The sequence below is a fragment of the Lissotriton vulgaris genome, chromosome 2_1 (assembly GCF_964263255.1).
Source record: "Lissotriton vulgaris chromosome 2_1, aLisVul1.2, whole genome shotgun sequence".
Lineage (NCBI taxonomy): Eukaryota > Metazoa > Chordata > Amphibia > Caudata > Salamandridae > Lissotriton > Lissotriton vulgaris.
The window spans coordinates 1362051507-1362079087 of NC_141687.1; the positions used below are offsets into that span (position 1 = coordinate 1362051507).

General features: G+C 44.1%; 1 protein-coding gene across 1 annotated transcript in view; it reads left to right on the plus strand.

Moving 5' to 3' along the window:
* LOC147732599 (contactin-associated protein-like 5) overlaps positions 1–26256 on the plus strand; it is an 864951-nt gene extending 838695 nt beyond the window's left edge. The window contains exon 21 of the mRNA XM_086954286.1: positions 24887–26256. Coding sequence (XP_086810412.1) covers positions 24887–25089 — 203 coding nt within the window. The 3' untranslated portion in view covers positions 25090–26256. The remainder of the gene's footprint in view (positions 1–24886) is intronic.
* Positions 26257–27581: the final 1325 nt, after the last annotated feature.

A 27581-nucleotide genomic window follows, 5' to 3' on the forward strand; every position in this document is an offset into this window, starting at 1 on the left:
CGAGGCTGAGGAAGCCATTGAAATATGTGTGCAACGTGTGAAAAGGTGGCAGGCTAGACACACCCTGACCCCCTAGGTTTGCTATGTGGGTTGCAGAAGGCCCTCTAGGGCAAAAAAAATATTTATTTATTTTCTAAAGAAATCGCGGAGTGCGTGTAGGATCCGCGCATTTCGCCGCAGAAAAATAAAACAAACAAAGCGTGGGCTCTAAGGGTTTAAAGGTTACTAGTCCCTGGGATGGGCAAATTCCGGGGGCATTTTTAAAATAAATAGTGTGGGGGTCCCAATCTCCCACATACTGCCCCGGGGACCGCCACCCCTCTGGGATCTCAGTTAATATATCCGGGGAGGCTCACTGCCCTCCCACCAGCAGCCCCAGGGACCGCCACCCCAGGGCTTTTTTAATGTGTGGGAGGGGGGTCACAGATGGCCCTGGGTACTGCCATCCCCCAGGGCCAGGTTTGTAGTGTCCCGGGGTGTCCACCCCAGGACACTGCTGTTTGCAATGGCGGGGCATGAGTCTTCTGGCTCCCAGCCTGCCATTGCAAACTGCTTTCCAATTTGGAAGAGAGAGCAGGAAACCTGCTTTCTCTTCCAAATAGGAAATATATATATAAACCTAGGTATATATAGTTAGGACCTAGTTTCCATAGGAAATCCCCAACATTCTATTTTATATAAGGCCTGAAACCTATGGTTTTTCCAGTGAATTTTCAAGGTTTTTTAAATGCTAATTCCTAACTATATAAGGCCTAAAACCTATGGTTTTTTTCAGTGAATATATATATATATACATATATATATATATATATATATATATATATATATATATATATATATATATATATATATATATATATATATATATATATATATATATATATATATATATATATATATTCACTAAAAAAAACATAGGTTTCACATCAGTTATAGTTAGCTGGAAATTTTACTGACATAAAACCAATGAAATTCCACGTTATAGTTAGTTGGACTCACTATAACTTGCGCGCCTGCAATGCACTGCTGATGACGTCACATATTACATCACTCATGACATGGTCAGTGACATCACTCATGACATTTCCAGCTAACTATAACTGATGTGAAACCTATGTTTTTTTTAGTGAATTTAATAGGTTTTTTGAATGCTAATTCCTAACTATAACTGGTGTGAAACCTATGGTTTTTTCAGTGAATTTCATTGGTTTTTTAAATGCTAATTCCTAACTATAACTGGTCTGAAACCTATGGTTTTTTCAGTGAATTTCAAAGGTTTTTTAAATGCTAATTCCTAACTATAAGTCTCACTTTATAAATAAGACTGTTAGCGCTCTAGTTGTTCTTTAGAACACTCTGGTACATTCTGTCATTGGGCTACAGTTGGGCTACATCTAGCTGATATTTGGGCTACATTTGTATTTTTTTGTCTCTGGTGGCCATCTTTTGGCTACATTGGGCTACATTTGGGCTACATTTTGGCTCTAACATATATAAAGCCCAATGTAGCACAATACATATTTTTCCAAAGTTAATTTTCGTAAAAAACACTTCAGAATAGGGCTACCTGTCCCTACAATTATCCCATTTTTTAATTTATTTTTTTATTTTTGGAGCGCTCCCGGTGCGCGCCCCGGAAAGCGTACTTCTATAAAGCGCCCCGGGGTGCGCTCCGGGGAGCGTCCCGTGAGCGCCAATATCGCGAACAAAAACATGATCGTGGCGTATCGCGTAGCCGCGTCCGCGTGATACGCACGGCGTAAGCGCACCCGGAAGTACTCGAGCGAATACGATCGCGCAACGTAAACATCCGACGCGCTTACGCTACGCGACCCGGAGCGCGCCCCTGGGCGCGCCCCGGGGCACATAGCGTAAGCGTGTCGGGTCATGTGACCTGAAAATAACACTTTTCATTGGTTCATAACAAGTTTGGTTTCATAATGATGAAGCCCCTGGTCTTGTGACCTGAAAATAACACTTCTCATTGGTTCAGGACAGTTTTTTTTCCAAATGATGAAAGACCCCACCTTTTTTCCTTATTCTGACTTTGTCCTTTGACTGAGGAAGACCTGTTTGTACATCTCTGTACCTTTTTGATCTTTATAATGGCTTCAGTAGCAGCAGCAGCTGGTGCATCTGCCCCACCACCACCACCACCACCACCAAGATGACCAGCTCAAGATTATATTGGTGGTCAAGAAGAGGAGGAGGAGGAAGAGGAAGAGGAGGAGGGGAGGAGAAGATGGCTGCCTGAAGAAAATACCCCATACAAGCCCAAGCCACACATTGTATGGGAGTTTTTTTCACTTCCAGAGGGCAAGAAAAAAGTGAATGCGGCCAAGGTAACTTGCCTAATCTGCAATGAAGAACTCTCAAGGGGCAACCCAAACAAAAAATATTCCTTTGGTAACTATACCATGATTCGACATATGACCCGTAAGCACCCTAACAACTATTCTCGTGCAGAGCTCAGGGAACTGGCCAGTAACCTCCCCCAGTCTTCAAGGACCACCTCCCAAAGAAACGAACCCACTTCATCGGGACCAGAAACATCAGAGAGGATGCCTTGTATTCAGCCAAGATTTGCTGATTTTAAAATCACTTGTACTGCATGTGGCAAGCTTATCGCCTATGGTGAACAGAGCATAAAGCTCATCGTCCTTGCAGGTGACAATCACAAGTGCCCCAAATAGAACTAATTTTTTGTTTTTTTGTTTTTTTGCTCCAGTTGAGCCAGTTTCAATTCCTTTTTTTTTGTTTCTCCCCCTAAAAAAATATAAAAAAAATATAAAACTGTTTTGAAAAGCCAAAAAAAGTACAAAATGTTCAAAAAACACAAAAAAAATATAAAACAACAAAAAGAAAGGAAAAAAAAGTTATTTTTAGAACTACCTCCAATTTCTAAAAAAAGGCTTCCTTTTTTAAAAACTCTGTCATTCTTTTTTCCTCATAGTACGCTCCCCGGTACGCGCACCGGGGAGCGCACCGAACGCTCCCCCCGCGCAAAACAAAAAAAAATATATATTTTAAATGCCCCGCTGGTCCCTTTTATTGCCCCCACATCAAACCTAGGGGGTCAGAGGGGGTCTATCCCTGACGCCTTATGGTCATTTCCCCCTTTGTTTTAGCCACCTCTTGTGTCTCGATTTTACCGAGACACAAGATGGCGGCCGCTCCGGACTGTTTTGAATGTTTACAGACACCCGAGAACCAATCAGCTTTCCGTGCGCACCTCACATGGCGCGCCCGGAGCGCTCCCCGGGACGCTCCCCGGGACGCTCCCCGGGGCGCGCCTATAGATATATATATTTTTTTGAACCTCAATTACTCAAAATCTACTGGAGCACATATCTCGAGACATAGCAAAGGCACATCGGGCTACCAGTCCCTACAATTTTGCCAAATTTGGTGGAAATCCATTCAGCCGTTCGGGCTAAAAGTGAAATTGACCGCCCTATGGAAATTAACATGGAGAAAACGCGTTTTGGGACCCCCTTTTATCTCGGCCCCGCTTTACGAATCCCCCCAAACTTTCAGGGAAGGACCGGGGCGCCGCGAGGCCATTTTGAGGAAATTTTCAGGCAGATTCGTCAACTGAAGCCAAAGTTATTCCAAATAGAATTTTGAGATTTAACATTGAAAAAAAATCCTAACTATAACTACCTACTGGCGACCGCCAGTAGGTATTATATATATATATATATATATATATATATATATATATATATATATATATATATATATATATATATATATATATATATATATATATATATATATTCACTGAAAAAACATAGGTTTTACAGACATTATAGTTCGGAATTAGCATTTAAAAAACCTTTGAAATTCACTAAAAAAAATAGGTTTCAGGGACGTTATAGTTAGTTCGACATTTGACTCATATAAAACCAGATAAATTCCAAATAGAAGTTATTCCAAATAGAATTTTGAGATTTAACATTGAAAAAAAATCCTAACTATAACTACCTACTGGCGACCGCCAGTAGGTATTATATATATATATATATATATATATATATATATATATATATATATATATATATATATATATATATATATATTCACTGAAAAAACATAGGTTTTACAGACATTATAGTTCGGAATTAGCATTTAAAAAACCTTTGAAATTCACTAAAAAAAATAGGTTTCAGGGACGTTATAGTTAGTTCGACATTTGACTCATATAAAACCAGATAAATTCGCCTGTTATAGTTAGTTGAGCTAACTATAACTCGCTCGCCCGCAAAGCACTGGTGATGACATTGCATATTACATCACTCATGAAATGGTCAGGGACCTCACTCATGATATCCTTCATGACATCTCAAATGATATCACTGATGACATCACTCATGACATCGTCCAGTGAATGTGTGTTTCTGTAAAGGTTAATATATAGTGCCCTGGAGAATATATGGGAGTCAGGACTCCCATTCAAGACCGTAAAAGACCTGGTGAATAAGCCAACAAAGCTCGTCTCCACCGCAAATGATAAAGAATGTCTAAATAAGAGCTCCCATAGCTGGTTCGTGATACAAAGCTATCCAAAATGCTCACCACAACCGTACTTCGGTACCAGCTGTTCTGGGCCTTTAAAAGAAGGCTTCTTGGCCCTGAGGATGGGCATCCTTCCTGTCAAACCATATTTTCCCCCCTGGAAACGTATATTCACATCCACACAATGCAGACTATGTGGCGAAACTAAAGAAGATATGCTGCATCTCCTATGCATATGTAAGTTCCTAGACCGGGAGAGAAGAGAACTGCTAAAACCGCATATAAATGAAATGCATATCCGGACAGGCAGTGAAGGCGTGCTTCAGCGGGGCCAACGTTAAACTAACCTGCAGCTTCGTCCGCTACATGAAAACTGCCCAAATAAAGCTTCTCGCCGCAGCCTGAGCACAGTTGCGCGCACCCAAGCTCTTTTATACGGCAACTCTCTTTGACTCCCACTACGTTCTGACCCTGAGGCAGTCGTCCACGACCACACAATAGACTATTAGAACTACGGACACTGGCGTCACCCCCAGATGGGGACTCACCCATCACGTTGTTTTTTTAAGACAATATGAAATTATGTCACATATATGTCTCCTTTTATACATTTTTTACTGATGTGTGTACTGCTAAGATTTTAATTAATCAAGCAATAAACTTACTACTATTAATATATTTTATGTATCTATGCCAAGGTGTATTAAAGAATGAATGCATTTACAAGTGCCTAAAGAAATTATTTCATATGTGCGTGACTGACTGTATAAGTGAGTGATTGAACGTGTCTTACTAAATGCATGAGTTATTGAGTAAACTGTGTGAAAGTCTATATTAATCTCTCCGTTGGTGTGTAAGCAACTGTATGGGTTGCTGAATAGCTACATGAGTGTCTATATAGGTTATTGATTTGTTGCGTGAGTATCTGTATGGCTCCCTGAGTGTCTGTGTGGATGGGTGCATGGGGGGTGTACGAGTCTGTGCATGGATGTCTGAGTGGGTGATTCAGTGATTGTATGGATTAAAAAGTACATCTGGGAATGGCTGTATGGGTGAGATAGTGTGTGTATGGATGTGTTGCTGAGTGAATGAATGTCTCAGTGGTATATCTGTAACTAACTACATATGTTTTAAGGCACTATATGTGAGTGTTGGAGTATATAAATGAGTATACGTGAGACTAAGGTATTTGAAGAGTGTGTGTATAAATAAGTGTCTGCTTCTATCAGTGATTATATAAGACAGTAAATATGTGTTAGTTTCTGTATAAATAAGTGATGTGGTATGTCTAGAAATAACGAAGTTGGTGTGTATAACTGTATACTTGAGTAAATGTGTATGTGATTGATTCTTTGCTTTACTGACAAGGTGTGTGAGTAATTCTATGGATGAGTGGCAGAGTATGACTGCATGTATAGATGTATGAGTGCATATTATAGTCTTGTATTAATGAGTAACTACAAGTATAAGTGACTGGATGTGAGTATAGACCTAAGAACTAGTGAGTGGTATGTAGTGTATGGCATTCTTGTCTGTATGGTTTCAAAAATAGTTGTCTGCATTTTGGAATGTGTGTGTCAAAGTTTATATAGAGCATCAGTATGTGCATCAGATTATCACATGGATGATGTCATGAGTGATGTCATTTGAGATGTCATCATGATCTAATCAGTGATGTCACTGACCATGTCATGAGTGATGTAATATGTGACGTCATCACCAGTGCATTGCGGGCACGCGAGTTATAGTTAGCTCAACTAACTATAACAGGCGAATTTCTCTGGTTTTGTATGAGTCAAATATCCTACTGACTATAACGTCTCTGAAACCTATTTTTCTTTTAGTGAATTTCAAAGGTTTTTTACATGCTAATTCCTAACTATAACGTCTATAAATCCTATGGTTTTTTCAGTGAATTTCAAAGGTTTTTTAAATGCTAATTTCTAATAATAATGTTCAATCGGCATATCGTTTTTTCTGTTTTTTTTTAATTATCATCCCATTCTCAACCTGGTAAAAACTGCAAATATCACCACTCTTCTATCGATACCTTTCTCCAACAAAATCGCCACAAACCAGAACCACAACTAACGCTAATGATATACAAACTAGGCGTTCCTGTGCAATAAATCCACAAAAACACCACTTCCCCACATTTTCAACAACCCACCAAATCTGCAATGCCACCTGAAAACAGGCGATAGCCCCACTTACCAGTAACAAATTAACACCAACCTTTAACTGGTGTAAGAAGGTCGACTATCTACAGCGTGAATTAGACCCAACTCACACCCATATCTAACGACCAACACATGCTAGAGGTACCAATCATGCAGCTCTAACACCCAACATAGCCACAACACCCAACGCCACCACCACCAGAACCTCCCCCCCGATTCAGTCCCCCCTACTACCACTGAGGAAGCGCAAAACAGGACAACGTACCTTCCCAAAATAACATATCCCCTCAACCGCACAATAGCTGAATGTTTGGAGATGTGGCAACCAACTAAGTGTGAAGGAGGCAACTCACCCATCAACAATAATTCACACAATCCAAAGTGTACCTGTGATGTGCTGCAGAGAACTCACTATACAAACCACAAACCTCTCCATGTGGAGATATAGTATTGATACGTGTAGTGTACTGCACAGTGGAAGCAACCATATTATCTCAGACACTGGGGAAGATCTTGTCATGTAGCTTTGTTGTCCCCCCCTTTCAAGCGGAGGCAGAGTGGGCTTGTCCAATGTACGCAACTCCAGCATAAGAGTATAAATACATAGGCTACGCCCTGGCCGTGGTTCACTTGTGCGAAGACAAAAGAGTCTGCCAGAGCCGCAGCCCTCACCCTGGCACGTGGCTGCCGCCATGACCGTGGGCCTCCTCGACACAAGCCCTCTGCAAACCCAACACCACAACACAGCAGATTTATGTCTGTACCGACTACTGCCTTCGATCTACACTGTGTACAGCAGGGTTCACAATTGAATTCACCCTTGATTTAATAATTACACATAGAACTGTACTCTATGTCCTTGAATTTTGTGAAGAAGAAGTGACAAAAAGCATTCCTTGATGTCTATGCTAACTATTGCCTTCGATCTGCACTGCAGGCAGCAGGGTTCACAACTTGAATTCAGCTTTGGATCTACACTACGGACGACATTGAATTCATCCATGATTTATTAAATGCAGAGAGAATTGTAGTCTATGTCCTCGGATTTTATCAAGAAGAAGTAACAAAAAGCATTGCTCGATGTCTATGCTTACTTCTGCCCTCGATCTAAACTGCGGACAGCAGGGCTCACAATTCAGATGCAGTGGCGATTGCAGATGACGCAGTCCAGTTTGCAGGACATGTTGCTCCCACTACAGCCCACTGAGATCACCACTCATCGCAGGATGTGCACACACTGTGTGCTTCAGGTGCTACTAACTCACTGCACCATAAGTCATCTCCATGTGGTCTTATCAAGTCAAGACATTGCTCCAAGTGCGGACCTCCGAGCCCACGTATCATTGCAGTGTGTGCACACACTGAGTACTCCAGGTGCCACTAACTGTGCAGCTCAACTCAACGCCACATGGCTGTGCTCCCATCTTGACCGCTGCCTGCGCCCTACACTGGGGTTACACGGTTCACAAGTCAAGATTAGTAGCAAACCAAACTGTGTAAGAGACTATAATTGGTTAAGAAGACCAAATGATCCCAATATGTGCCTGGTTCATTTGTTGGAGGACCAAGAACTCTGCCAGAGCGGCAGCCCTCACCCTGGCACATGCCTACCGCCTTGAACACGGGCCTCTTTGACACAGGCCTCCTGCGAACCCAGCGGCACAGCACCGCAGACTTATGTCTGTACCAACTACTGCCCTGGATCTACACTGCAGACAGCAGGGCTCACAATTTAGATGCAGTGGCGATTGCAGATGACACAGTCCAGTTTGCAAGATACGTTGCTCCCACTGCGGCTCACCGAGACCATCACTCATCTCAGGATGCGCACGGTGCCACTAACTCACTGCACCATAAGTCATCTCCATGTGGACTTATCAAGTCAAGACATTGCTCCCAGTGCAGACCTCCAAGACAACACCCAGACTACATACCCGCTTCCCGCGATCCTTGACCCTGTCCTGAGGCGGAAGCCGGGAGCTGGAGGTACTCCAAAAATTGCATATTTGTTCGCATTTTTAAAACTTTTGTGTGGTGTCACTTACCTGTTAACTTGCTGCTTTTAAAAGCAAATACTGCTAACTGCACGCAGCCGATATAAACGCTGTCGCGCATTTGATCACCCTTCAGCCGCCGCCATCAGCCCAGGCATGTGCGCTAAACCACGCCCACCTGTTAGGCCACGCCCATCTGACCGCCTACATATACGCTGACAACAAGCGTCCTTTCATTGATCCATGACCCAGTCCTGAGGCGGAAGCCGGGAGCTGGAGGTACTCCAAAAATTGCATATTTGTTCGCATTTTTAAAACTTTTGTGTGGTGTCACTTACCTGTTAACTTGCTGCTTTTAAAAGCAAATACTGCTAACTGCACGCAGCCGATATAAACGCTGTCGCGCATTTGATCACCCTTCAGCCGCCGCCATCAGCCCAGGCGTGCGCGCTAAACCACGCCCACCTGTTAGGCCACGCCCTTTCCTCCTCTCCTAGAAATGTGCATGTACAGGAAGCGCAGCGGACGAGCGCAGCGGGAGCGCCTAAGGCAAGCCCGTCTGCACCCGTCCGCGCCAAGACCGCGACAGGCGCAGGAAACTCTGCGCATTCTTCCTCCCACATCAGTTACCTATCCAGTGACCTCTACCGACTACAGGGCACCAATCACTGTCCCTGCAAACTAGACCCAGCTAAACTAGCTGGCACAGTCAGCTGCAAAATCTGCCGCTGGAACACTATCCAACACCCAGACTACATACCCGCTTCCCTATCACCCCCCAAGGCTTCCCAGCCTCTCTTCAAAGGAGGTCTGATTAATGCACGCTCCATGTGCAAGCACAATCAAGATATACACGACCTCATCTGTGACTCCAATCTTGACTGCCTAATGATTACCGAAACATGGCTAACGGAAGACAGCAATCCTGATATTGCCGTCTCCCTACCCCAGGGCTTTTCATTTTTCAGACAAGACAGAGTGAAGGGCAGAGGCGGAGGTGTCGCCATTATACTTAAGAACACCTTCCCTTGCCATACTTTCAATCTAGAGCCCTTAAAAAATACAGAAGGCCTAGGTTTCTCAATTTAATTGAATGAACATACCTCCTTTTCAGGTGGTCTTATCTATCGCCCGCCTGGCAATGCCACCGAGTTTCTTGACTCACTGTGCGATTCCTTGGGACACTTCTTACTAAGATACCCACACTTCACCTTACTCGGGGATTTCAACTTACATCTTGAATCCAAATCCGATGCACAAACCATCAACTTCTCCCAAACCCTCGAAAATGTTCAACATCCAGCAACACGTCACTCTACCTACGCATTCGCTAGGCCATACCCTCGATGGTGTGTGCACCAACCTCTCCTCCCTAACCACCCTGCCCCCTCTTCCACAGATCTGGACTGATCATAGCCTGATCCCATTCCACATCAAGAATGTGCATCCACCTCCCTGCAATAAAACTAATTCTCACCTTACCAACTCCATCAACTGGAAAAAGGTTCAAGAAAACATTATCCTTAAACCCCTCCTTCAATCTCAAGCCCCCACCCTATCCGGGAACGTCGAAATTGACGCCGACCTTTTTCATAACTGGATCTCACATGAAATGAAATCTAGAAACCCTCTCAAACGTCTCTGTACCTCTCTGAAAAAAACCAAAACCAATGCCCCCTGGTTCACACCCGACCTAGCCACTGCTCATCTACTATGTAAGAAGGCAGAACGTAAATGGCGCAAGACATACGACAAGGACAACCGTCTTTCCTATATTCAAATAAGGAAAACTTATCTTTCAAAAATCAAATCAGCCAAAAAAACTTTTCTACGTTAACCCCATCAAAGATTCCAGTCAAAAACAAAAGATGCTGTTTGCAATAGTAAAATCGTTCACTCAGCCCAAAGCACTCCTACCAGAAATACCCCCATCTCAAGGTCTGTGCGACAAAATCTCTGATTACTTCGAAGACAAAATTACCTCCATCCAAAGCAACTTCCCCACTCCAGATACTTCTCTCGTTCCCCCCCCCCCGGACTCTCGAGTCGGCAAACTTAGAAGCTTCTCTCCGGTCACTTTGGCGCAAACCAGAGAAGTCATCTTGGCCTGCAAATCGGGCTTCCCGTCTGACCCCTGTCCTCCCAAAATACTTCACCAACTAATCGAGGTGTTGAATCCTACTATCAACGACATAGTTAACTCATTGCTCCTCACAGGATCTGTCCCCCGCCGATGGAAGAAGGGAATTGTCAAACCTCTCATGAAAAAGGCCAACAAATCCCCGACAGATCTGACCAATCTTCGCCCGATCTCACTACTCCCAGCTCTGGGAAAAATAACTGAACAACTAGTCTTTAGAGAACTCAAACGCTACCTGGAAGATAACAACATTCTCCATCCACAACAATCGGGTTTCCGTCCTAAACACTCGACCGAAACAGCGCTGATAGAACTGTCTGACACCATTAAACTACTACAAGATCAGAGGAAAAACTCAATTCTCATTCTTCTCGACCTAACTGCGGCGTTTGACACTATTTCCCACTCCATCCTAATCAGCAGACTAATGGACATAGGCATCTCGGATTCCGCTTTATCTTGGATAAAGTCATTTCTCACCGACCGATCACAAACTGTCGCTCTTGGCCCCTTCCATTCCAAAGAGAAGACGGTCTCCTCAGGTGTACCGCAGGGGTCCATCCTGAGTCCCCTCCTTTTCAATATCTACCTCATCCCACTCCTGTCCCTGATCGAATCATTCGGCATACCTGTTACCTCGTATGCCGATGATACACAACTCATCGTGCCACTAGAGGACAACTCCACTGAAGCTGAGCTCAACCTCAAGCATTGCCTAACTGAGGTCTTCCGCTGGATGGACAGCAACCCTTTAAAATGCAACTCTAGTAAAACAGAGATCCTCCAGATTGGAAAAAACACCTCCTTCTGCCCGGCCCTTTGGTGGCCAGACGATTCAGTCGCTCCCCCTCAGACAGTCACAACTTCCAGGAATCTTGGCGTCATCTTCGACTCAGACCTCTCCTTCGATCAACATGCCAGGACTGTAGCCGGCAAATGTTTCGGAATAATCAAATCACTTAGAAAGTTTTTTGACTTCCTTCCAATCGACGCCAGAAAAACTGTGACAGTAGCACTTATAATTTCACGCTTAGACTACTGCAACGGCCTTCTTGCAGGGGCAAAAATGAACACGCTATCGAAACTCCAAAGTGTGCTTCATACAGCCGCGCGACTGGTCCTCAAATTACCCCGCAGAGCCTCTATCTCCGCAGCCCTACGATCCTTACACTGGCTACCCCTTCACAAAAGAATTCTTTTTAAAATATTGATCATCGCCTTCCGCGCCTTCAACAAATCCGGCCCAAAATACCTCTCCAAACGCTTTCCTCACTACACCCCCAGTCGTTCCCTTTGCTCGTCCCATGACAACCTCATCCTCCCTGCTAAGCACAACCTGAAGACGAAGGGCGGAAAAACCTTAAGCTTTCTTGCCACGAAAGCATGGAACAGCTTGCCCAAAAAACTTAGACAACAGACCCTTGAAAAACCCTACAGAAAGCTCTTAAAGACCTGGATATTCAACCTCTCCGATGACTACTCCAAGGCAGCCATCTAACCCCCCTCCATCTCTAGGACTGGTCATCCAGGATTTTTAGCACCAAGATTCTCCCTCCGGAGCGAACGTAGCGCTCTAGAAATACCCCCACAAATATCACAAAAATATCACATATCATCACAGTGTGCGCACACGCCGAGTACTCCAGGTGCACCTAACTGTGCAGCTCAACTCCACGCCACGTGACTCTCCGATCCCGACCACTGCCTGCGCCCTACACGGGGGTTACACGGTTCAAAATTCAAGATTACTAGCGAACCAAATTGTGTAAGAGACTATAATGGGTTAAGAAGACCAAATGATCCCAATCTGTGCCTGGTTCACTTGTGGGAAGACCAACGACTCTGCCAGAGCCGTGGCCCTCACCATGGCAGTACATGCCACCATGAACACGGGCCTCTTTGACACAGGCCTCCTGCGAACCCAGCGGTACAGCACAACAGACTTATGTCTGTACCGACTACTGTGTTCGTTCTACACTGTGGACAGCAGGGTTCACAACATGAATTCAGCCTTGATTTATTAATTACACAGAGAACTGTACTCTATGTCCTCAAATTTTGTGAAGAAGTGACAAAAAGCATTCCTCAATGTCTATGCTAACTTCTGCCTTCGATCTGCACTGTGGACAGCAGGGTTCACAACTTGAATTCAGCTTTGGATCTACACTACGGACAGCATTGAATTCATCCTTGATTTCTTAAATGCAAAGAGAATTGTACTCTATGTCCTCGGATTTTATCAAGAAGAAGTAACAAAAAGCATTTTAATGTCTATGCTAACTATTGCTCTCTATCTACACTGCAGCCTGCAGGGCTCACAATTTAGATGCAGTGGCAATTGCAGATGATGCAGTCCAGTTTGCAAGACACGTTGCTCCCACTGCGGCTCACTGAGACCACCACTCATCTCAGTATGCGCACGGTGCTACTAACTCACTGCACCATAAGTCATCTCCAGGTGGCCTTATCAAGTCAAGACATTGCTCCCAGTGTGGACCTCCAAGACCATGTATCATTACAGTGTGTGCAAACGCTGAGTACTCCAGGTGCCACTAACTGTGCAGCTCAACTCAATGCCATGTGCTGTGCGCCCATCCTGACCGCTGCCTGCGCCCTACACTGGAGTTACACGGTTCACAATTCAAGATTAGTAGCGACCCAAATTGTGTAAGAGACTATAATGGGTTAAGAAGACCAAATGATCCCAACCTGTGCCCGGTTCGCTTGTGGGAAGACTAACGACTCTGCCAGAGCAGCGGCCCACACCCCGTCACGTGCCTGCCTCCATGATCGCGGGCCTCCATGACACAGGCCACCTGCGAACCCAGAGGCACAGCACTGCAGACTTTTGTCTGTATGGACTACTGCCTTCGATCTACACTGTGGACAGCGGGGCTCGCAATTCAGATGCCGTGGCGATTGCAGATGTCGCAGTCCAGTTCGCAAGACACGTTGCTCCCAGTGCGACCAATCCATATCAAACATCATCACAGGCTCCTACACTCTCAATGCTTCTGGTACTACTAACCCTATTTAACACAAACAAATCTCACATGTGTAACCGTGTCCTGAGCCCTGAACAGCAGTGACCACAACTTTGTGTCAATGACCACAGCACCTCACTCCCTTCGATTAGTAAGGAGTATGTTCAGATTCAAGTCTGCCGACAAGTGGTGCGACTGAACCTGCACTACGTAGGCTGGTAATTCCACCAACGTATGCACAAGGCTGTGGACCCTTCCTCATCGCTACCTCTGACCTACTCTACGGTCAGCAGTCCTCACAATTCAAATACAGTCCCAATTCCACATGCTGCACTCAACTACGCAAGACACATTGCTCCCAGTGCGACCCGTCCACATCAAACATCATCACAAGCTCCTACACTCTCAATGCTTCTGGTACCACTAACCCTATTTAACGCAAACATAACCCACATATCTAACTGTGTCCTGAACAGCAGTGACCCCAACTTCGTGGGAGCGACCACAGCACCAGACTCCCTTCAGTCTTCTTTGTTTTTCTTTTCTTTATATACATTTTTTTATATGTAAATCTATACAAGACTAAGATTCTTCTTTGTTCAACCGCACAGAGCTTCTTATGGGACCAAAAAGGTTGTTGGGGGTATGTTGATAATGTGAAAAAAGGGTACCTTACCTCCTAATGTGGGAGAGGAAGCGTGCAAAGGGTTATCACTCACAAAAAGAACACCAATATGTTTTCACAAATGCCTCAGACAGATGCCAGCTGACGGACTGAATCACAAAATAGTTTTTTAATACTTATGTAGTGTGAGCTATGAACAGTTTGGACCCAGGATCGCACACCGACAGCTGCGTCCCATCCCCTCGACTCACAGTTGCAGTAATACCAGCCGTCTGCTTCATTGTGTCTATCCCTGCCCTGTTCCGTCGTCTGCCACGCCCCTCGAATTACGTTCCAATGTTGGCCTCGCTGTTGTTGTGCAGGTCAGTGGTCTAGTTCTCAACATCTCACTGCCACTCCCTGAGGACAGGTTTGCACACACACCACACTAATCCAGCAAAAGTAGCACAGGCCATGAGACCACGCAAATATAATAGATTGAAAACGTCACATCCTTCATTGCCAGTGCTCACTAGCTGGCGAACGGTCCATGGGTCTCAACCATAAAGACACCACGAAAACTTGCATGTAATGTTAGTTGCACCCTCAACTAAATGGCCATCAGCAGCCTACCCTCCCCTTGGCTCGGACAACACATGCATAGAGTTACTGCCACCCCAAACTCATATGTACATCAGGAGCCTACCACCACATGCCACTAATTTGAGTACCACAAGCTGAGTTGCACCAAACCCTAAGGTGCTCTCCGCTAATGACATCTCATGACTCAGCGACATCCGTGAGATATGCCAGACCGCACAGAAGTTCAAGTGGTCTCCACCATTCAAGACTCAACGACATCTGTAATATGCCCGCACAATGTGATGTGGTGTCCGCAATTCAGGACTCAGGACTCTGCAACATATCTGAGATCGGCGGTGTTTTGACAGGAACGTGCAGTCCGCTCACTGCTGCACACTCCGATAGCACCACGTAATTATTTTCTAATTGCTGCGCAGAGGCGACAATCTCTCTCTCTCTCTCTATTCATTCCTTTCCTTCTATCTCTCTCTCCCTTCTCCCTTTCTCACTTCCTTTAGTTGCATTAAAGTGCTAATAATTAAATGCAGATTAGCCGTTCCCGTGCAAAAAAACATGAGGTGCACCTTTGCGATTTATTCTAAATACTAAAATCCTATACTGAATTGCACTGAGGTAGTTCCTGCACTTACAGTGGACACACAAAACCATTGTATTTTTTATTTATTACAAATAGTGCATTAGATGCTGGATACACTACCCAGTCCGTATATTGTTGTGCACACGAACAAATGACATCACAACTTTCACAACTACAATGCAAAATTAATTACGGCGATAACTCACGCTACCACCAATAATTTCACACATGCTTTATACTAGTGTTAAACAGGACGACTACCTGCAGCATGAAGAGACACACCAGAACACCCACAGGTGCCATAGAGTCAATGAGCACGATACAGGGATACCCATGAGGGCCACAAGACTCATTGCAACAAACCCCGGACCACAAATGCCCACCAAACCCGCATCTGAGCAAGTGTGTCTGTGTGCTCATTGTGTTAGCAAGTAAATGCCCTAAAACATCACAGTGTGCTGTCTTCAGCAGACGCTCCCATGTCACCTCAACGTTAGCAGTGACCCTGGACATGTAGCTACCCACTCGTCCTCCTGCAAGCACAACACACATGTGCTGGTCCGGCCTACACAAGTCAGCGCAGGGGTGTGCCTATCCTGCAAGGGAAAGGGGGTGTCTCCCACATGTCTGTGTGCAGGAAGAATGGTAAGTGTGTCTCTGTGTTCTGATGTAGCCTGCCACAAGGGCCGCAGCTGGCAATGTTGTAAAGTGGCATGCACTACCTCCAAACCGCAGTGTCACTATATACCGAAATATGCATTGCAATGCTGTGCACGGGATACAACAGCGCACCATTCAAAAGTATGGAGGCTCAAGGGAAGGAGGAGCAGCTGTTTGGCAACGTAACACACAATGAACTCACCCATGTGCTGGACATCTCATCCATGATGACCACATTCGCACACATCCAACAACACCCAAGACCACCCTTTGTACACATCCCATATTAATGCAGTGTGGTTTTCACTTCTATGCTCGTTCAGGGCTGTGATGTTGCAGAGTTCTGTGACTTATGCTCCTTGTTGATGTGTCTCCTCACATGTTGGTCCCTAGATGTAAGGGGATCTAATGGACAGGAATGTTGGGCACTGGAATAGACTGTGTAATTATGCTCTATGGGGGCTCTACTTCTGTTTTACCTCTTATATTTATGTAGTGCGGGGCCTCGTAGACCTGAGCAAGGTCCAGGTGAGGTGAGGTCCATTTCCCTACCATGAAGGGTGAGCATAAATACAATATTTTCTTTGAAACTGTTTTTGGTGAAACACATTGTATAGGTGATTGACATAGTAAGTTTATAATGACTATGCATTTTCCTCCATAGAATTCGTATTTCCTATCTGACATGGAGGGTTAATGTCATTGGTTGGTGCAGGTTGTATCGTAGTCAACCCTTTTACATCCTACTTTTTCACTTTGGTGATGGTGGTGTTTCTTTTGTTTCATCACTACTTAGTGCAACTATTGTAAGAACAGAGGCCCTGACGAATGCCATGGGATAAAATACCCGCTAGGCAGAAACATGTTGGCCCGTTATTAGACAGATATTTGTTGACTGTCCTTTTTTGCACTGTTCTATGTTTTTAATTAGGAGGTGTGGTTTGTCTGTAGAATAAAGTTAGAAATAGGAGGACACTCCATCCTATTTTAAAGTCACTATTGTTTCTGTTGCCCGGTTTCTCACTTTACCATCAAAGATCAGCCATCATTGTTGGTCTGTTTGTATGGGTGGACCAAATCCTTGAACAGCAACTAATGGTGCGGCGCTTAAAGTCCCAATGATCAGGGGACTAGCCTGATTTGCACCGGGGTTTGGCCATATGATAGGACTGATCATTGAGTCAATTTGATGGTAACCCTTTGCTAATTGTTTTGGATTTGTCAACCATGTATGAATGATCTGTACCGTGTTGGTCTTTCCTATACATATAGTGTTCACCTTGTTTTGAAATAAGCTGTCCGGATGTGACTTATCCACCCCGAGATTCTGTTAACTCGGATTGACAGTGCAGCCACATATCTAAGCTGGTAGACCCTCCTGTTTTTTGTGTTATACAAATGTGGGAGCCTGCCTCCACCTGGTCCGAAAAGCACCAGTGCATATCGAATTCCAGACTGCTCCATTCATCCATGGAATGTAATTGAGAGCCCTGATAGTAACATGTCACCATGGGTACTGCAAGCCCTCCCTCACATGTTGGGAAGTGGAGAGGTACCTGTGCAGACATAACTTTGTCCCTTTCCCAGATAAAATAGTTGATTCCTAGTTGCAGGGACTGAAGTGTATGTTTTATTGGAGTCAGTGGCGGGCCTGGAACTTGTAGAGGGTCTAGGGTAGGACCATCATCTTAATGGCCGCTAACCTGTACAGCCAAGACAGCTGTAGGCAACACCAGTTGGCTAGATTGGACAGGACCTGAGAGGTGAGGGTTGCATAGTTTAGTGTTGCTGACTCAGCCACAGACCGAGTTAGCTTAATGCCAAGGTAAGGCATTTACTCCTCTTCCCAGATGAAGGGGAGCAAGGAGGGGGGTAGTCCTCCTGATGTTGCAACAGTCAAAGGCTCAAGATTTGGGATGTCTGTAGATTTACCTTGAACCCGGAAACCTCCCCAAAGGAATGGAGCTCTGCCATAAGAGCAGGGACGGATGTCACCGGGTCAGTGAGGGTGAGAATCCCATCATCCCCACCTAAGCTAACAGGTTGATGGTTGCCACCAAAAGGAATGTCCACGATACCCGGATTGTCTCAAATTCTGTGTGCAAAAGGCTTCATGTAAAGGGCAAATAAGAGCGGTGCGAGAGGACAACCATATTGAGTACCTCTCTGAACAGGAAAGGGTCTGGACAGTATGCCGTTGACTCTCACAGAGAATATATCACCCAGGCAGTGGTGTTTCAAGGTTTTCAAAGAGATAGGGCCAGTGAACCTTATCAAATGCCTTCACGGCATCAAAAGTAAGAAGAACGGCTTCTCTTCACGAACAGCTGATTTTGTCCATCAAATGGAGAATATGCTGGATATTAACCCCCCCACAGGCAGTTGGGTATTCAATAGCGGTGTCCTCTCTCCCCTCTCTTGATTGCAATCAATCAGGCTAGGCATGAGGGGATTTAGGTTGTGGGCAAGGATACTGCTGAAGGGGTTGGCATCAATATTCAGGAGAGATATTAGTCTATAAGACTTACATAGAGCAGAGTCCTTGCCGGGGTTTGGAATGACTGAGATATAGGCTTCAAGCATTGAGTCAGTTATGAACCCAGTGTCTGCAAATGAATTAGGAATGCGGGTGAGAATTGGAGCTAGATTTGGGCAGAAAACTTTATAGACCTGTGGTGAATAGGCATCAGACCCGGGAACTTCATTTGCTTCAAACGGGCAATGGCCAAGATTTTCTCCTTGATCCAGATGGGCCTCTCCAGGTTCTCAGGGTCAAGTAGTGACATTGGGGACACCAGCGCCTTCCCAAAGTATCTGGAAAGTTAAGAAGGTGGAGTGACAGAAGCCTTATATAGTGTGCTATGGAAGTCCTGGAATGGTGCACCAATATGGGTGTCTCTGTGAACTGCAGTGCCCTTGTTACTGCATATGCCTTTATTGGTTTATCTCTGGGTTTTAGCCCGAAGTTGATGGGCTAGCATAAGGCTTCAGCAATTGCTCCCGAGTTAAAATCTATGTTTTAGTTGTGCCATTGCATACTTCACCCTATCTAGGCCCTGGCGCTTGAGGGCCAGGCATGCTTTTCTAGCCCCCTCCATCCTTCGGAGGCTCCTGTGTGTTTATGTATGGCCGCCAGCTCCAACACTTTCTGCTGCAGACTCATTCTTTTCTCCTTCCAATGGTGGTTTTCTGCATCTGAAATAACAATTAGTTCCACTCTGACCACCAGTGTCAAAGTCTCCCAAATAGAAGCCAATGGAGTCTCTCGGATGTCATTGTTCTGGAGCTAGTCAGCAATCACCTTTCGCAGCATCTCTATTGTGGATTTGGGCTGGAGGAGATTATCTCTAAGCCTACAGTGAGAGGGGCCGACACTGACACAAATCCACCAGTTAGGGAAACAGGAGCAGTATAAACCTCTTGGACAAGGGCCTGTATGGCAAAGGATTCCAGAAAGTGGTTGATGCGTGTGTAGGTATTATGTCCTGTGGAATAGCATGTGTAGACCTATACATTAGTGTGGTAAATACACCAGATGTCCCCCAAGCCACAATCATCTAGCCACTGAAGACCATGTGTCGAAAAGACATCAGACTGGCAAAAACATTGGCCAGAACAGTCCATATCGATATTCATAACTAGGTTAAGGTCCCCTCCCACCAAGACAGAAGCCTCTGGAAAATCCAACATTGATGAGAGAATCCCTGTGATAAAAGTCTCCTAATGCTCATTGGGAGTGTAGATGGAAAGTAGTGTGAAGTCAAAGGTGTCCGATTGGATCTGGTAGGCAAGGAGTTGCCCCTTGATCTCAGCTGCCTTAGTCAGAAGCCCCTTCAAATAACTAGAGAGTGGGACTGCTCCCCCCCCTTTCTTTGCAGAGTCTGATTATCAGTACAGGTGCAGGAAACAGCAGGATTTCATCCTATTTACATCCTTGGGGAGAAGATGGGTGTCTTGGAGGCAGTACATGTCGCTGGAGTGACAGGACTGTGGCACATTTTGTTGGCAAAGCAGCGCGTGAGCGGGCTGCTGCCGGAGCCGATAGAGAAAAAGCAGTAGGTTTTGTGGTGGGAAGGGGTAAGAACCAGAGGAAAGAAATTCCCAACAACATTGATATTCAAACATGAACAGTAATAAGTCCATTGCCAATGAATAGTCGCAAGATGGACATGAGCCAGTCAATCGGGTAAGGTATGCTCCTCATTAGGAGTAGTTGTCCATTGATCACACTGCGGTCCGAGAACTTACAGTTGAGGCAGGCACAGATGGTGAATATAGTTCAGATTCATGTATTCGACTTGCCAGTACCTGACACCAGACTGTCCAGCACCACTTGAATTTAGTGATCCTTTTAAAGTAATGCATCAAAGTTTCTACAGCAGCTTGCTCACCTGAAAGGTGAGGTTTACCGCAGAGAGGGAAGAGGCTTTGCCGTTGGAACCACAGTTTCCCCCATCTCTATATTAGGCCAGGCAACAGATGTGGATGTCGGGGCATGGACATGTTGTGCCAGATGCCCTGTACATCAATGTGAAAAAGTGGATTATTAGGTGAAGTGAGTAGTAGTCCTCTTAAAGTAATAGTGGCACTATTTCTTACTAGGTCCAGTTAGGTCTCAATAAATTAAACCTTTGCTCAAGCGTTGGTAGCTGTAGCACAGAGCAGACTGGCTTAACGTAGCACAAATGTATCTAGCATTTATCAGTATTAGGCTAGTTAAAAAGTAGAAAACACATCACGAGTTATAGAAATAGAGTAAAATGGAATGAGCAAATGGACACCAAAATTACAACGATCAGATGTTGGGAACCAGAGATGTGATTTTTCAAACCTTTAGATGTTTCTAGCTCCAAATAGTGCAAAGCGACAACCACAGGTATCTGATCACTGTAGACCAGGTCAAAATCAAAGGTTAAAGCTGACCTCGATCAAACACAGGTTGGATACAGGAACCAGGGTCATCCTGGTGAAAAGTTTATCTTCTGGCTTTGTCTTTTTTTTGCAGAATCTTTGTCAATGGGGTCATTGGTGGATCAGACTGCGATACAATTCTAAGACCATCCCGGCATCAGTGATCAGATAGAGTCCTAGCCCTTGATTGGAACTTTATATTGGACTGAAATGCAGACCAGTCGTTGTTGATGCAAGAAGCTAGCCGCTGATCTGAAATTTGAGTTGGTGGGAAACCAGAGGTGGTCGTTGTGGATGTGAAGAGTAATTGTGGGTAAAGTCTGGGGTGTGTTTCCGAGACGATATCCCCAACAGAAGGATGCAGTTTCCATGTTGGCCTCGATCAAGTCTGTTCACCTTCATGAGGAGACTGGGGACAGTTGTTGTCAAGACGGAGAACTTTGTATGGTCATGGAACCAGGTGAATCTGACCACCGATTTGTCAATAGCAGCTGTGGCTTCAGTGGCACCCTGGTATGTGCCTTTAGTTTTTATTTAGGGAAAGCCTGGAACCAAGTTCTTAGAGTCCAGTCATTGAAATTTTTGGGTGGGGCAGAAGCGCACTCCAACAGCAGCCAAGGGACCAGGGACTTTTGGCACCACTTGGGGGTTAGGACTCACTCTCCCAGAAGGCACATTCAGGGTCCAGAGCAAATCCAGTTGGAACTTTCAGCTGGACTTAATAGATTCCTGTGCTTCTTAAAGCTTTTGTGTTTCAGGAGCTTAACAAGAGGCTAGCTGACTAGTCCTTGAAGACCACTCTTCAGTCCTGGGTGCAAGTGGAAGCAGGTGCAGCCCTTGGTGTCTCTCTCCACAGGTTCGAGTAGGTGCATTCCTCTTTATGAAGTCAGGGTTCAGAAAATGCAGCCCTTCTTCTGTCTTCCATAGTTCCAGAGGTGATCTATTAACTTTCCTACTTGCCACTAGCTTGTGGTTAGGGATGGCTTTCTAACCAATAAGAAAAAAGGTTCACTGGGGCAACCCTTCCTGCTTTGTAATCATTTCCATCTTGTGCCTATCTTGTGATTTATAAGTATTACAAAATAAGGCTTAGACCTGACTAAAGGTTTATTTTGCCATGTATAATTTGTTGTTTCAAACCTGCCCACTCAGGCTGTGGGAACAGGCCTAAAGTCATGCTTTGTGCTGTAACTTTACTGGTGGCAAAATAGATGCAGCAGTCCACTAGATGTTATGTTATATTAAAAACAATTTATAAAGCGCACGTTCAGCAAACGGTTTCTTCGCGCTAAGCGGGGTCGATCGGTTGCTGAGACAATAAACCGGGATTTCAATTTAGGCTTGAACAAATAACCAGGTTTTGAGAGACCTCCTAAAATGAGTATAGGAAGTGGCAGACGCAGTGCGGGGGGAAGAGAATTCCAGAATTGTGGTTCCACAGTCGAGAATTTTAGACCCCCGTGATTCTTACGTTTGAATAGACAAGGGATCAATAGATTCTTGTTTGCAGAACGTAAATCGCGGGAGAGGACCTAGTGCTGTACTTTAGATGAAATGAAGGCCGGACCACGAACCTAGAGGGCTTTTTAGATCATGCAGCCTAATTTAAAAAGGCAGTGTTGGGTCACGGGAAGTCAATGTAAGTTTTTCAACAAAGGTTTCATATGGTGGGATTTAGGTTGGCCGTAAACAAGCCTAGCGGCTTGGTTCTGCACCAATTCTAGCCGACGTCGTTGGTAGGCTGGTATGCCGGTATACAGGGAGTTAGCGTAGTCAAAACGTGACATAACCAGGGCAAGTATAACTTGAATCCGAGCCTCGGTGGTCAAATTTCTGCTTATTTTGCTTACTCTCCGGAGGTAAAAGAAACAAGAGGAGACCACAGCACTTATCTGTGCCTTCATCGTGAGATCGTTCCTAATCACTATTCCCAGGCTTTTGACCGAGATGACAGAAGACCGAGTCACCCCAGTGAGTATGGCCAAAAGTTGGAGTTGGAGGCCACGGGTGAGAAATCAGCTTGGTTTTATCGGGATTTAGCTTTAGATGATTAGCGTTCATCCAGGTACTAATTAATATCATAGTAGACTAGAAGCTTTCCATGGATGAAGGGGAAGAGTCAATGTTGAATACCAACTGGAGATCATCAGCGTAGTTAAATATAACCACCTCTCTCTTTTGAATGGCCGAAATTAAGGACAAATATACAAGTTAAAAAGGAGGGGAGAAAGTGATGAGCCCTGTGGGACTCCACAGGTCAGTCTCCTTTTTTTGGCAAGAAAGCTGGCGAGACGGATTTCTTGAAAGCGGTCACTGAGAAAAGAAGATATCCATTTCAGTGGAAGACCCCGGATCCCCGCACTCTCGACCCGGTCGACCAGCAAACGGTGGTCGACCGTATCGAAAGCTGCTGAGAGATCCAGGATCACCAGAGCTCCACGAGCCCCCTTCATAATTCATCAAGGACTGCTAAAATGACAGAACTCAGTAGAATGTTCGGGTATAAAACCGGCTTGGTGTGGGTCCAAATAGTGTGACTGCTCAACAAAAGTGCTGAGTCAGTTAGCCACATGGGATTCCAAGATTTTTCCCAAGAAGGACAGTAGTGAAATAGGATGGAAGTTGCTGGGAATTGAGGAGTTAGACCCTGTTTTTTTTTTAATTGGTAGTACTTCTGCACTTTTAAAAAGAGTGTAGATGATGCCCTTACTGAGGGAATTATTAAGAAGCGACATAGGGAGCTCGGGACAAAGGAGGAAAACTTCCCGAAGGATGTGAGGAGGGCAGCTGTCCGTGGGGGAGCCGGAACAAACCTTCTTAAGTAAAGAGGCGAAAACCTCTTGGGTAATGAGAGGGAATTGATCTAGGTGGTAATGGTTGGTGTGTGAGCCTCTGGGATCTAATAGTGCCGAGGACTTAGGATACCTTTAACTTACAGACCATGGTACACAGATTACCATATGGAAGGGATTTATATGTAAGTTAATATGTCAATCAGGGATTAGCCAATTTTACATGTGTTTAGCGGTGAATGCACCACAGTAGGCACTGGTCCGCAGTGCCCCAGTGTTGAAAACGTCTATACTCCAGTAGCCTCACTCCGAAAATTGTGGGATAAACATGCATAAAAGGAACCTATCTTTACACTCCCACTTCAACATGAGGCTGTAAAATTCTATCTGCTGAAAATGTCCCTCAACTAGTCTGCCCATGAGTGTCTTTGCATTGTTACCGCTTTTACTTTCCTTTGGTTTGTCCATGTTAGCAGCCTGATAACAATTGTGATGACGTAATCTGATGTTATATTTAACTGTACATAGATTGCTTTCTCGTAAAATAGCAAGACAATATAATGTATCTATTTAATGGTTTTAGATAGTACTCCATCCATCAGATTGGCATTGGGGCACTTTAAAAAGAACAATGAGAGATACATAAATAAGTATAATTTTGCAGCGAAGCACGCGCTTCTTTACTGGCCAATATGAAGAGAAAATGTAGACAAAAGACATTATAGGAACGATAATGTTTGATTAACCGTTCTGGAAAATTTCGCGAAACATTGTCAGTGAGTTTGCTGGTCATGCGAAAACCATTGGTTGATGTGTGCATCACAAAAAAGCTTTGGCATAGCTGTACATGTTCAGTTTATTAAAGGCAGCACAAGCTGTACTCAATATAAAGTAACTTTTTGTATATTCATTTTTCTTACCAGGTATTATTGCTGTGGTCATCTTCCTCATCTTTTGCATTGTTGCAGTCATGGCCAAGTTCCTTTACCAGCATAAAGCGGCACGTCGAAAAATTGAGACAAAGGAAAAAGAGTACCCCGAACGCCTGGACCACCCGTTCAGGAACCAAATGGACCTACACCATGCAGTGAGTGAGTGCAAAAAAGAGAAGGAATACTTTATCTGACGCACTCTCCTTCGAAGACTATCTCTTGGGAAATAAAATCGTCAAACATCCCCGCTGGAAAGGGCAAGTGTTTTACAATGCCCCTCTTTTTCAGTATCTCCAGGACAGCTCATCACTTCCAGAGCCACGCCGTATCTCGAAGGTGAACTCAAACACGTGCACTTACATGGCTGCATAGTTGTGTTCAAGGAGCCAACCCAAAGCACATTTGTAAGTAGTGATGAGGAAATGTCACAAGCAGCGGCCTCTTCTGACTGCACAACTAATGAAATGCAACATGCACTTTTCTTATTGATCTACACTTCTCTGCCATACCTATTTTGTCAGTAATATAAATTAATGCAAATTGACAGTTTTGCGACTGTTTTATATCATATATGGAAAATACTAGCAGGCTAAAAGCCAATAAAATCTCTGAGTTGAAAAATAACTCTGAAACCTAGACGAAGAGCAGACATCTGTTGAGTGTGGAGGGAAATGTATAAGTGTGTGTGTTTATTTGCATACACACTGTATCCGCATATATGTATGTTGAGGCCTAAATGCAAAGGGGTCTGAACCTAATTTTCATTCAATTCAAAATCTAAAAAGCTTTGACCACTGCTTAGAAAACTTTCTAAACCATAGGTTACAGCCAATTGTGTTTGTCATGTGACATTGCGACAAAATTGTTGGAAGATTTCATTTTTATGAGGTGTGCAAAAATCAGTTAAAAATTAAACATCCTAATAATTTTTTATTATAGATTGTTTTTTAATTGGCTGCACCAACTTTCACTAGATATTTTAATCTAAATCATATTTTGAAAAATTACAATGTAATTGGAGTAAAAAAACAATATGTTTAATATGATAATGCCTGACATCAACATTGTCATCACAGTGTACTCCGATTTTCTGCCTGTCTTCTAAATATGGCAGAAATGGCTGCATTCTGTGTATAGTATTAAAATGCATTTTGAGATGCACTGATGTCCATTTCTCCTTGGGTCATTTTAATGTGACATTGTGTAGCAGAATACAGGGCAGTAGATTAGCCTTTCCCTGCAAATCTCCATCTCTGCACTTCAGCTCGTCTCAATCATTTACACAAAAAGTTCTCATATGTTTTTAATGAAGACGAATTTGTATTAATATTTGTAAGTGATATATTTGCATTATTTTTCACTAGTACAGGCAGCCCAAGAATGTTTGCTGACCTAAGAGAAAATGGTCGGTTTTGTCACATCACACCTCCAGCCTCCTAACAAGGGCACACACGGTCATGCACACACACAAGAAAGATGTTCAAATGCAAAACGGACTTCACAAATTATAAGACACTGGTATCTCTTTCACGCTTCAAAGAACAGTTGAGCTTAAACGTATTCAAAGTGAAAACACATTAAGACATTTAACAATATACATTTGTCAATGCATTTAACATGTCCACTTTTCTTTATCACTGAGTTAATATAATGTGCTGTTTTTTTTTTTTTTAAAGAAAATGATTTTTGTTTATTAAGGTGCACTGCACATTTTATTTACCCAGATTCAGCATGCTAAAAGCTGGTAATAAGAGGCACAAGTGTGTATTTTAGAACCCTTCAGCTTTCTGTTCTCTTGACCTAATATACAATTAAAAAAAAAAAAGTACAAAGTGCTTCTGCAACTTCAATGCGCAGTTCTAGTGTCACTGTTTCTGAATTTGCGGTCTCTAACCATGCCGTTTGCAAAATATTAGGGTTTGAGAGTGCAAAAGGAGTTTTCTTAGTAAATGAAAGCCCTTTTATGAGTCAGGAGTTTCTTTCTGCCTCCTAAAAAAGGCTTTTGCAATCCTTACCGAATGGCAAGGAGGAGGGCGCATGAAAGAGGCATTTCCCATCCTATTTGTGATTTGTGAAAGGAATTTATCAATGGTTTGAGTTGTATAACTGTGATTGCAAACCCAAACTAAATTAAGCTGGTAAATGGTTTTCAAAGGGCAGAGTGTCCTCTTGGGGACAATCCCCATCCTGGCTGAAGTCAGTGGCTTCAAGAGGAGCAGGCAGCCATCCAGAGGACCAGGGCGGCTCCCACAATGGCTTTCCAAATGGGCAACTTTTTTTGTTTAAAGGAGCACCTGTGCATTTAATCAGTACAGTCTGCTTTTCAAAAAGGTTTTCTGTGTGAGAAAGCAAATGCAGGGAGAGAGGTCTGCTGTCCCTTGCTGGCCTCCATTCCTGCATTTGCAGAGAATAGCAAATTGCGATCTGCCTAAATAATACTCATTGGGCATGTCATTTTGCATCCCCCTTGCAAATAGATATTTAATGATGTGATATATTAGAACATAAGTCTCATAGAAAATTGCATTTCCAATTGCAAAGTAGTCAGTTTAAAATTGCCCATTCCTGCTCTGCAAATGGAAATCATACATCGGGTCCTTAATGAGAAATTGTTCCACCGAATGACATATTTAATGTCGATGCTTAAACAGCACTGCATTTCCATAACATTCAAGTGCACCTTATT